Source organism: Pleuronectes platessa, chromosome 13 (assembly GCF_947347685.1).
Source record: "Pleuronectes platessa chromosome 13, fPlePla1.1, whole genome shotgun sequence".
In the NCBI taxonomy this organism is placed as follows: Eukaryota; Metazoa; Chordata; class Actinopteri; order Pleuronectiformes; family Pleuronectidae; genus Pleuronectes; species Pleuronectes platessa.
The window spans coordinates 207,501-220,133 of NC_070638.1; the positions used below are offsets into that span (position 1 = coordinate 207,501).

A 12,633-nucleotide genomic window follows, 5' to 3' on the forward strand; every position below is an offset into this window, starting at 1 on the left:
GGACTGAGGTCAGTGATGTCACTCTGCAGCCGCCACATCAACAGGAGGAGGAAGAGGAGGAGGACTATGATGAGGATGATGAAGATGAAGATGAAGAGTGGGCATGGCACTCAGGAAATCTGACCAAGAGATACAACAGGATGTCTCTCAACTGTCAGGTCTGATCACTGAGATCAGTGATACTGCTTGATGACCTGCTGGTCAGAACCAGCAGCTGCTGGTCAGCTGCTGGTTCTGACCAGCAGCTACTGGTCAGCTGCTGGTTCTGACTCTTTTGTTTGTGTTTCCAGTCCAACAGACAGAATCCGTCCAATAAGATGCTGCCGTCGTCGACGCCTTCGGACAAAGCTCTAAGGAAATACGAGCACAAGATCAACCTGGGTGATTTGATTGGTTATCCTGGTCAGACCTGAATTAATCAGTTTGTTGCTGAAGATCAATAAATATCGATCAGAGTTTGTTCTGATCTCTTTGTGACTGTTTCAGATAAACTGAACTACGCAGACTCGGTGATCAACAAAGTGACGATGATGCAGAAACAGAAAGACGCTAACACGTACGTACGCTTTTATCTGAATGTGGATTTCATCACGTCATGTGACTTTGACTCACCATCTGATTGGCTACTCTCTACAGGTACAGAGTGAAGGACAAATCAGATCGAGCCACAGTCGAACAGGTGAGCTGCAGACGCTTTTATTTAGAAAAGGCTTTAGGGAATGTAAATATAGTGTCATTGGTTTTAATTTGAAATCCACTTAAAACCATGATCACATCAGGATGAATGAAGGAACCATTCTGACCTGAAGGATCAATAACCAGCAGATAATCAATACTGATGGTCTCTTCTTCTCCTGCAGGTTCTAGATCCACGGACTCGGATGATTCTGTTCAAGATGCTGAGTCGTGGAGCGATCTGTGAGATCAGCGGCTGCATCAGCACCGGGAAGGAGGTCAGAGGTCACTCATGAAGAAAATCATACTTCCACATTTCAAATGTCCCGTTTCTGAATACTTTTAATGTGTCATCACTATTATTGATTACATATTGATCAGATTTCAGCTTCAACACATGATCTGAATGTTTCCTGATCAGGTGGATCACAGCTGCAATGTGATTGGACGATGGATTATTCTCACCTGTAAACCTGTCATGTGACATAACTTCAGTCCTTCACATTAGTTCTCAGTTCATTGAATTTCATTAGAGTCGAGTTAGTGTTCACCCAGGTTAGGGTCTGCCACAGACAGTTAACCTGTTAGCTTAGCTTCCTAATGTTAGCTCTCATCATGGTGAGGTCGTGAGGTCGTGAGGTCATCAGTGGAATGTCAGGAACAGGAAGTCACAAACAGGTGATGTGTTTCCAGGCGAACGTTTATCACGCCAGCACGTCGGCCGGAGAACGCCGCGCCATCAAGATCTACAAGACGTCCATCCTGCTGTTCAAAGACCGAGACAAATACGTCAGTGGAGAGTTCAGGTGAGTCCACCTCAGAAGAAGAAGCACTTTGAAATCTGTGCGACTGTTTGTGTAAATGTAAACACAAGCATCACAACACAAACTGAGACAAGTTTATTTCTACATTTCAAGAGTAAGATTAAAATGTACTATGGGAAACGTTTGAAGTTTACTTTGTGTTTGTTTGATTCGCTCGGTTAGGGGTTGGAGACATATCAAATATACTCGATGTATCGCGGCTTGTTCCACGATGTATAAAAATACTTTATTGTGAACATAGTGTAAACTGTCACAAAGGGTTACAAAAAACGAACTACTATGTACAAGTATGAATATAAATATATATATGCAAATGTATGTATATATGGACATAAAACACAACAACATGACAATGAAATGGAGAAATAGTCCAATGGTGCAAAGTACACAGAGATAATAAAGTACATTGTATCGTAGTGTAGAGATGCTTGAATAAATATAGAAACATTTTCACAGGATGCTTTATATAAATGAGATAGGTGGAATATGTGTGTAAATATCTATATTTATATATCTATATATACGTATTTTATAGTAGATTATGTCACTTGGGTTGTGCGTGGCGCTGTGACCTCAGTGTTCATCAGATTGACGCCCAGAGGAGACGCTGCTCTGGGGTCTGCTAGGTTTGGCCTTCAGTGCTCTGGAGCCTCCCAGATGGGAGCAGGTGGACAGTGATTTAGAGGAGATGAGAAAATGGGTCAGGGTTAGGTATATATCGTGTATCGCGATATATACCTAACAATATCATATATTTGTTTTAGGCCATATCACCGCGCCCTCTGTTCAGTAACAGGGTTCTAAATTCTTCTGTTGCTTCCAGGTTCCGTCACGGTTACTGCAAAGGGAACCCCAGGAAGATGGTGAGGACCTGGGCAGAGAAGGAGATGAGGAACCTCATCAGGTCAGAACCTGTAGAACACAGTAGAAACCACATTAACACATGGTTAGAGTTTCATTTAGTACCCAGCCGAACCAAATGTCAGCGTTAAGAGGCCAGTAGAACCTGGTGAAATAGAACCCAGTGGAACCTGGTGTAATAGAACCCAGTAGAACCTGGTGAAATAGAACCCAGTAGAACCTGGTGTAATAGAGCCCAGTAGAACCTGGTGTAATAGAACCCAGCAGAACCTGGTGAAATAGAACCCAGTAGAACCTGGTGAAATAGAACCCAGCAGAACCTGGTGTAATAGAACCCAGCAGAACCTGGTGAAAAAGAACCCAGTAGAACCTGGTGTAATAGAACCCAGCAGAACCTGATGTAATAGAACCCAGTAGAACCTGGTGTAATAGAACCCAGCAGAACCTGATCTAATAGAACCCAGCAGAACCTGGTGTAATAGAACCTAGCAGAACCTGGTATAACAGAACCCAGTAGAACCTGGTGAGATAGAACCTGGTGTAATAGAACCCAGCAGAACCTGGTGTAATAGAACCCAGCAGAACCTGGTGAGATAGAACCCAGTAGAACCTGGTGCAATAGAACCCAGTAGAACCTGGTGAGATAGAACCCTGTAGAACCTGGTGCAATAGAACCCAGCAGAACCTGGTGCAATAGAACCCAGTAGAACCTGGTGTAATAGAACCCAGCAGAACCTGGTGCGATAGAACCCAGTAGAACCTGGTGAGATAGAACCTGGTGTAATAGAACCCAGCAGAACCTGGTGTAATAGAACCCAGTAGAACCTGGTGAGATAGAACCCAGTAGAACCTGGTGCAATAGAACCCAGTAGAACCTGGTGAGATAGAACCCAGTAGAACCTGGTGCAATAGAACCCAGCAGAACCTGGTGCAATAGAACCCAGTAGAACCTGGTGTAATAGAACCCAGCAGAACCTGGTGCAATAGAACCCAGTAGAACCTGGTGTAAGAGAACCCAGTAGAACCTGATGTAATAGAACCCAGCAGAACCTGGTGTAAGAGAACCCAGTAGAACCGAACAGTGTGTGTGTTCCAGGCTGCAGACGGCAGGAATCCCGAGTCCAGAACCTCTGCTGCTCAGAAGTCACGTGCTGCTGATGAGCTTCATTGGAAAAGACGACATGTGAGAACCCGTCAGTTGTTGGTCAGTTGTTGGTCAGTTGTTGGTCAGTGGTGCAAACGGACTCATATGACAGTGATGTTCTGGTCCTGTGATGATCAGGCCGGCTCCTCTGCTGAAGAACGCTTCGTTTTCGGAGTCGAAGGCTCGTGAGCTCTACCTGCAGGTTCTACAGAACATGAGGAAGATGTTTCAAGAAGCTCGACTCGTCCACGCCGACCTCAGCGAGTTCAACATGCTGTAAGAGACCACGCCTCCTGAGGACACACGCACCACAGACAGCTCTTCAAAATAAAACTTCCTGTGAAATGTCTCTACAATTAAGACTGTTACAGTCTTATCATGAAAATAAAAAAGATTCCACACGTCAAGGATCTTTTTATTGATCAGATGTAGAAACAAACGTGTGGATGAGATTTACTGATTAACAGTTGGACTGAATGTGGTCCTGCTCCTGTGAGACAACATGTCCCACTACAGATGGTTTGTGTCTTGTCTCCAGTTATCACGACGGAGACGCTTACATCATCGACGTGTCCCAGTCGGTGGAGCACGATCATCCTCACGCTCTGGAGTTCCTCAGGAAGGACTGCAGCAACGTGAACGGTGACCTTCACTGTTTTCACTCCTCGTTCAGAAGATGATGTCTCACTGAAGGAAACTGACTGTTCTGCTTCTGTTTCCCAGAGTTCTTTCTGAAGCGCGGTGTGGCGGTGATGACGGTCAGAGAGCTGTTTGACTTCATCACCGACCTGTCCATCACCTGCCACAACATCGACCAGTACCTGGAGAAGGTCTGAGATCCTCCTGCACAAACACTGCTTCATCCACGCAACATTGTGAAGAAGGAATGTGTGTGTCGGTCTCTTGATGTGTGTGTGTGTGTGTGTGTGTGTGTGTGTGTGTGTGTGTGTGTGTGTGTGTGTGTGTGTGTGTGTGTGTGTGTGTGTGTGTGTGTGTGTGTGTGTGTGTGTGTGTGTGTGTGTGTGTGTGTGTGTGTGTGTGTGTGTGTCCAGGCGATGGAGATTGCAGCTGACCGGACGTCTGACCAGAGATCAGATCAGGATCGAGTGAACGAGGAGGTCACGTGATGTTTTATAACGATTTTCATTCATCAGCTCAACCGCTAAGATCTCATGTGTCAAAATCAGTTTCATAATAAGCTCCTCCCACATTAACATCGTTAATATTCGCCCTCCCACCACAGGTGGTTACAGTAATGACCACCTGTCTGTGACCTTTGACCTCTCCCCTCTCAGGTGTTTAAGAACACCTACATCCCCCGAACGCTGACGGACGTGAGTCACTACGAGCGCGACGTGGAGCTGATGAAGGAGGAGGAGTCTGTTTCCAGCCATCACGACAACGTGAGTCAGGTTCTGTCACTTCATGATGATGCTCATGAATATGATGATGATGGTGGTGATGAAGATCTTTTCTTCTTCAGATCTTGTATCAGACTCTCACTGGACTGAAGAAAGATCTGTCAGGAGTTCAGACGGTACGTCCCCTCACACGAGTGTCAGCTTAGCTTAGCTTAGCTTAGCTTAGCTTAGCCTGACTGTTTTACGTCTGCTCAGGTTCCTGCTCTCCTGGAGGACAAGCATTCATCATCCTCCTCCTCTTCCTCTTCTGAGGAGGACGAGGACGAGGACGAGGAGGAGACAGCTGGCCAGGAGCAGAAGGAGGAAACTCCGATGGACAAAAAGGTGTTTGACTCTTGCATCTCTGAGTCTTTGAGTCTTTGAAATGAAAACTAACGGGGAGTTTGTTTCAGGAGAAGAAGAAGACGGTGAAAGAAGCTCAGAGAGAAAAAAGAAAAAACAAGGTCCCAAAACACGTGAAGAAGAGGAAGGAGAAGGTCACCAAGATGAAGAAGAGCAGATGAATGATGCGATCCCAGTGAACATGAACACGACTGAACACAAAGCAGCCAATCACGGCTCAGCTCTGTCTCAGCTCAACGCCCACTGACTCACCCAGATGTGGCCGAAAGCTCTGATTGGTTGAACCACGACCTGATGACATCACCATCTGCAGCAGGTGTGAACCTCAGTCAATCGACTTCGGACACAAACTGATTCACGACCGATAACTTTTAATCAGATTCTTCTTTTGCTGCTGAAATCATCTGATGTCATAACGACATCGTGTCCAACGTTAGGAGGCGTGTCCAGTGTGGGGGCGGAGCCACAGACGCTGTGTTCATGAATCTGACTGACTCGAGGTCAAAGGTCATAGAAAGAATCTGCAACGTAAACATGAAATAAAACTTTTTGTTCTCGTGATTCTGACTTTTTATCAGAAACTCTTTTTATGTCACATGACGTCGTTTACCATGGAGACGACACCATGTCCCACAATCTTAACTGTTCATTGGTGCCTGTGTGTGTTTCTGTTTCACTATCAGAAGTGTGTTTGTGTTTCAGTATCAGAAGTGTGTGTGTGTGTGTTGGTGTTTCAGTATCAGAAGTGTGTTTGTGTTTCAGTATCAGAAGTGTGTGTGTGTTTGTGTTTCAGTATCAGAAGTGTGTGTGTGTGTGTTTCAGTATCAGAAGTGTGTGTGTGTTTGTGTTTCAGTATCAGAAGTGTGTGTGTGTTTGTGTTTCAGTATCAGAAGTGTGTTTCAGTGTCAGAAGTGTGTGTGTGTTTGTGTTTCAGTATCAGAAGTGTGTGTGTGTCGTCAGAGGGATTTTCTCTGACAGCCAATCAGAGCTTTGACTTGAACTAAAGTTTGACTAGAATTTATTTTTGTCATTTCCAAACCAAACATTAAAACAATCGAAAACTAATCATTTTGTCAATAATTAAAAAATGAGTCAATAAATGAAACACAGAGACCTAAGTTGAGTCAAAAACCACTGGACAAGTGTCCGGTGCATTGGGGACATGAGACAGACTGGGGGGGGGAAGACGTCCAGCAGTCTGATTGCCTGTGGGGGGGGAGCTGAGGCGTCTGCCCGTTATAAGCAGGTTGTCGGTTGGACTCTTGTTTTGAAAGGGGTTCTAACGGAAGGGCTTCTGTGAAGAGAGAAGTTCTGAAGTGTGACGGGTGTGATCATCTCTCGTGTCCTCTGAGGCCCGACACTGAGAGAACTAAACGCTCGGCTACATCAGGAAATACAAGAATCACGTCTGGAACAAAGACCTGGACTCGCTCCTCTGAGTCTTTCTGAGACAAGATGTCTGAGACGTTACGTGAGAGGAAGAAGTCGGTCCTAGGGTTGAGATGGGGTTTGATTGCAGCTATTTTAAAGGACTGTGGTACATCCTGATGATAACGACTCATTGATTGTATTCAGTAACCAACTCTCAGTTAGGGGCTTTGTAGGAATGGGATCTAAGATACAGGTTGTGGGTCAGAGATGAGATCAGAGATGAGATCAGAGATGAGATCAATGAACCGTTGTTGCTCTGAACGCTTCTTATTAAACTGGGAAACACGTCTGAGACATGTTGGATACGAGAGTTGAGCTAGTTGACCTCTGACCTCTGGTGAGAATAGGAGGATTTATCAGCTGTGTCGGTGAATCTGCAGATTTAGTTTGTTTAGTTTCTGACTCACACACACACACTGTTCTGATACTGACTCACACACACACACACACACAATGGTTCTAGATACTCTATAACCTTTAAGATCTTGACCTTCTATGCAAAGAGCCTTCAGATAATGTATATTATGATTTGGGGTTATACACAAAAACACTGCTGTATTAGACACACACACACACACACACACACACACAAAGTTGTAATATACACACACACACACAGTTGTATTAGACACACACACACACAGTTGTGTGAGACTCACACACACACACACACAAAGTTGTATTAGACACACACTCACACAAAGTTGTATTAGACACAAACACACACAAAGTTGTATTAGACACACACAGACACACAAAGTTGTATTAGACACACACACACATACACACAAAGTTGTATTAGACACACAGACACACACACAAAGTTGTAATAGACACACACACACAAAGTTGTATTAGACACACACACACACAAATATGTATTAGACACACACACACAAAGTTGTATTAGACACACACACATACACACACACACACACACACAAAGTTGTAATAGACACACACACAGTTGTATTAGACACACACACACAAAGTTGTATTAGACACACACACACACACAAAAAGTTGTATTAGACACACACACATAAACACAAAGTTGTATTAGACACACACGCACACACACACACACAAAGTTGTAATAGACACACACACACACAAATTTGAATTAGACACACACACACACACACAAAGTTGTATTAGACACACACACACACACAGTTGTATTAGACACACACACACACAAACAAAGTTGTATTAGACACACACACACACAAACAAAGTTGTATTAGAAACACACACACACACACACACACACAGTTGTATTAGACACACACACACACAAACAAAGTTGTATTAGACACACACACACACACACACACAAACAAAGTTGTTATAGACACACACACACACAAATTTGAATTAGACACACAAACACACACAAAGTTGTATTAGACACACACACACACACAGTTGTATTAGACACACACACACACAAACAAAGTTGTATTAGACACACACACACACAAACAAAGTTGTATTAGACACACACACACACACACACACACAAAGTTGTAATAGACACACACACACACACACACGCACACACTGCAGGTGTGTTAACCCCTTCCTCAGAAAGAATAGATGAGGAGAGAGGAAGATGTGAGGGGGAGGGGCCTTCTGATACAGGCCTGGTTTCTATTGGTTGGATTTGTGGCAGCAGGCGGGAAATGAGCTCTGATTGGCTGTTTGTTCTATAAAGAGAAGTTCAGACGACAAACCACTTGTCCATTAGATTCTTCACTCAGCAGGTTTCTATTGTTTCCATTGTTTCTACTGGTTCTACTGGTTCTACTGGCTCTATTGTTTTACTTGTCCTACTGTTTCAACTTTCTAGTGTTTCAACTGGTTCTCCTGGTTCTCCTGTTTTTTCTCGTTCTCCTGGTTCTACTGGTTCTATTGTTTTTACTTGTTCTACTGTCTCTATTGTTTCAACTGGTTCTACTGGTTCTCCTGGTTTTTCTCGTTCTCCTGGTTCTACTGGTTCTATTGTTTTTACTTGTTCTAATGTCTCTATTGTTTCAACTGGTTCAACTGGTTCTACTGGTTCATTGTCGTCATCCATCTTTTGTTTCTCTTCCCGTCTTTGTTTTCACGTCATGATTTTCTCTTTCTTATGGTCGTGCTCTGCTTCTCTGTCTGACAGGAGCTCTCACTATGTCACATTTCGATCTGTCCATCATCATGGCCGACTGGAGCGACTGTTTGAACTTTGGCTTGACTGTAGCCAAACAGGCTGGTGAGGTAAGAGATGCAGCAACCAACCAGAACACAGCACTGGTTCCAAAGGTCCACACGACCAATCAGAGAAGGTGTCCAACCCCAACTTTATCAAACTTAATTAAACTTGATTACATTGCATTTCATTCAACTGACGCTTTTATCCAAAGCGAATCACAATAAGACGAACCCAGAACAACAAGAATCAAGTCATTACTTTAGCTTCAAACAGACAAACTTCAAAGTTCTGCATGTCAGTGAACTCACCTCACGTTTCCAGTCGAGTCTGAAGACATGGACGTCCTGTCCTGATGTCCCCGAGGAGCTCGTTCCACCAGGAGACAACTAACTGCTGTGAAGTTGTTGAGTGGCTAGTTTTGATGAACCTCATCAAAACTTTATCAAATTTAATTAAACTTAATTAAACTTATTAGAGAATGACCATGCATGATGGATTGTTCTTTGCTCTCAGGTCGTCTTGTCTGCGATTCAGCAGCAGAAGGAAGTGAAGCTGAAAAGTTCTCCAGCTGATCTGGTGACGGAAACAGATGAACGAGTGGAGAAGCTCCTGGTCGATGCATCAGGAACCGATATCCACTGCACAGGTTCTGTCTGCTCTCCATGTTCTCTCTGGTCCTTCAAGTGATTCTGATTGGACAAACCTGACCTTTGACCTATGACCCTCAGGTTCATTGGGGAGGAGTCTGTAGCTGCAGGTGAACGAGTGGAGCTTAGTGACGCCCCCACCTGGATCATTGACCCCATCGACGGAACCGTCAACTTTGTCCACAGGTGACTGACACACACACACACACACACACACACACACACACACACACACCACACACACACCACACACACACACACCACACACACACCACACACACACACACACACACACACACACACACACACACACACACACACATACACACTCACTCACTCACACAAGCACACGCCCACACACACACACACACACACACACACACACACACACACACACATGCACACACACACGCCCACACACGCCCCTACACACACTCACACACGCCCACACACACACACAAAGTTGTATTAGACACACACACACACACAGTTGTATTAGACACACACACACACAAACAAAGTTGTATTAGACACACACACACACAAACAAAGTTGTATTAGACACACACACACACACACACACACAGTTGTATTAGACACACACACACACAAACAAAGTTGTATTAGACACACACACACACACACACACACACACACACATGCACACACACACACACACACCCACACACGCCCACACACACACACACACACATGCACACACACACACACACACATGCACACACATGCACACACACACACACACATGCACCCACCCACACACACACATGCACACACACACACACACACATGCACACACATGCACACACACACACACACATGCACACACACACACACACACACACACACACAAGCACACCCACACCCACACACACACACACACACACACACACACATGCACACACACACACACACACACACACACACACACACCCACCCACCCACACACACACAGGTACTACTCTGAGAACTGTAGTTCCTCGTGTGTGAAAGCTGATTGACTGTGAACTGTGGTTCTGTAGCTGCAGATCAAACTGGATCCATCTTCCTACACAACTCTGTAGATTTTAAATCATGAATCACTTCAGCATGTTGTGACTCTGCAGGTTCGTTGTGTCTCACTGAGATATAGAGGACGAGTGTTAGTGAGGATCATCACAGACTCAAACCTGTGGACTTAAACCAGTCAAAACCTTGGACAAAGAGCCCCCCCCCCCCCCCCCCCCCCCCCCCCCCCCCCCACAGATGTGCCTCCCCTCTATTCCAGCACCTCTGCAGCTGTAAGGCTTCAGCTGGACGTCGCCCTCTAGTGGCTGTGGCATCTTTTTTATGGCTAAAAGGTTCATATTTACAGATTTACTTCTGTTTAAAACACACTCTTCACTTTCATTAGACTAAATACTCTGAAGTATTTGTACTTTATCTTGTATCAAGTCGTTGTTTGTGTTTGTTGGGATGTGACAGAACAGAGTTGATGAGGTCAGTGAGTCAGAGGCTTCACACAAACCTCCTCAGGCTCCTTCACAGTAAGTGTTCTGTAGTGATTCAACAGATCTGATATTAAACAGCTTCATATCCACAGTCTGACTCTAGATCTGACTTTTCATTTAACAAATGGAAACATGTCGGCTGTGGAGGAAGATTAACAGCACGTGTGAGTTTGTAACAACTTCTTCTGATACTAATGCTGACATTGAGCTGACTTGAGGTCAGTGCTACGAATCTTCTGTTCTCTGTTGTGGCTTCACTCCCTCTTCATCACCAGCCTTGATTAGACCAGTATGAATGGTGTTAGTGGAACAGCTTAGGCCTCAAGGTGAAGCTGATTCAAGCTGCACTCTTTCACTTCAACCAGGATTAGTTCAGCTACTTTGACAGCCCTCATGATTTGAGTTTTTTCTCAACAGGTTTCCATTTGTGGCCGTCTCCATCGCCTTCACCGTCAACAAGCAGGTAGAGTCACCGGCAGGTCAGAGGTCAGAGGTCAGAGGGCTTAGACAGGAAGTAAACTGACATCTTATCGTTGTTGTTGTGATCAGACGGAGTTTGGGATTGTGTACAGCTGTGTGGAGGACAAACTGTTCTACGCTCAGAGAGGAAGAGGAGCGTTTCTGAACGGAGAACCACTACACGCCTCCGGACAGGAAGGTGACATCACACTGATGACATCACAGTGATCAAGTGGAAATGTTGCCATTTTAATTTGTCTAACTCCTCCGTCCTGTCCGATTAGACATCAGCCGGTGCTTGGTGGTGACGGAGATCGGGGCGGAGCGGGACGACCTCGCTCTGTCCCACCATGACGTCCAACATCTTCAGACTATTGAAACTTCCTGTCCACGGGTGAGTCCTGACCCCGCCCACATTCTTCTGTACCACCGATAATCCGTCACGTTGCAACGACCTGCAGCTCATTTGTGTTATTGTTGTGTTTCATGTGTCGTTTGTTGTCTTAGTGTGTGTGCTCTTTAAGTTAAAGTACAACAGGCTCTGTCTTTTCTGGAACATTTTGTTTCTATGTTTTCGTTCCAGTGTGCGTGCGCTGGGGACGGCAGCGGTTGACATGTGTCAGGTGGCCACAGGGGGCGCTGACGCCTACTATCACATCGGGATGCACTGCTGGGACATCGCTGCTTCCGCCATCATCGTCCAGGAGGCGGGGGGTGTTGTCACAGACACGGATGGTGCGTATCTGAGATGTGATTGGATACCTTGGGGGGCGTGGCATCCTCTAATTGGTCCACTTGTGTCCTCAGGCTCAGCGTTTGACATGATGTCCAGGAGAGTCATGGCCGCCTCCTCCTCGGCTGTGGCGCTCGGCATCGCTCAGGTGATCCGGGCGTTTCCGTGTCGTCGTGATGACGAGTAGACGTCTGAACAGGAAGCTGCTCATGTCTCTGATGAACGCCAATAAAACCTGAAACTGACCAATCACGTCTCTTCTGTCTGTTCATATCATTAGAAGAAGCTTCAGTTAACCTTATCTATGAGAAGTAATCTGATTACAAAAACCTATAAACATGATTTAGTAATTTAGCTTAGCATAACTTCATTGGCATGAGATCAATATTCGTGA

General features: G+C 45.1%; 1 protein-coding gene and 1 pseudogene across 3 annotated transcripts in view; both read left to right on the forward strand.

The window, feature by feature from the left end:
• Positions 1–5,828, forward strand: part of riok1 (RIO kinase 1 (yeast)) — a 6,801-nt gene extending 973 nt beyond the window's left edge. For 2 of the 3 annotated variants that reach the window (XM_053438892.1, XM_053438893.1), the window contains 16 exons: positions 1–158; positions 291–402; positions 487–556; positions 637–679; positions 861–953; positions 1,369–1,481; positions 2,323–2,403; positions 3,457–3,543; positions 3,643–3,780; positions 4,043–4,146; positions 4,228–4,334; positions 4,557–4,622; positions 4,800–4,907; positions 4,988–5,041; positions 5,121–5,249; positions 5,318–5,828. The exon at positions 1–158 is cut by the window's left edge and continues 26 nt beyond it. In XM_053438892.1, coding sequence (XP_053294867.1) covers positions 1–158; positions 291–402; positions 487–556; positions 637–679; positions 861–953; positions 1,369–1,481; positions 2,323–2,403; positions 3,457–3,543; positions 3,643–3,780; positions 4,043–4,146; positions 4,228–4,334; positions 4,557–4,622; positions 4,800–4,907; positions 4,988–5,041; positions 5,121–5,249; positions 5,318–5,428 — 1,574 coding nt within the window. In that variant the 3' untranslated portion in view covers positions 5,429–5,828. The remainder of the gene's footprint in view (positions 159–290; positions 403–486; positions 557–636; positions 680–860; positions 954–1,368; positions 1,482–2,322; positions 2,404–3,456; positions 3,544–3,642; positions 3,781–4,042; positions 4,147–4,227; positions 4,335–4,556; positions 4,623–4,799; positions 4,908–4,987; positions 5,042–5,120; positions 5,250–5,317) is intronic. The other variant, XM_053438894.1, reaches the window with a different exon arrangement.
• A 641-nt stretch (positions 5,829–6,469) lies between these two features.
• On the forward strand, positions 6,470–12,426 carry LOC128455210 (inositol monophosphatase 1-like; annotated as a pseudogene).
• The last annotated feature ends 207 nt before the right edge of the window (positions 12,427–12,633 follow it).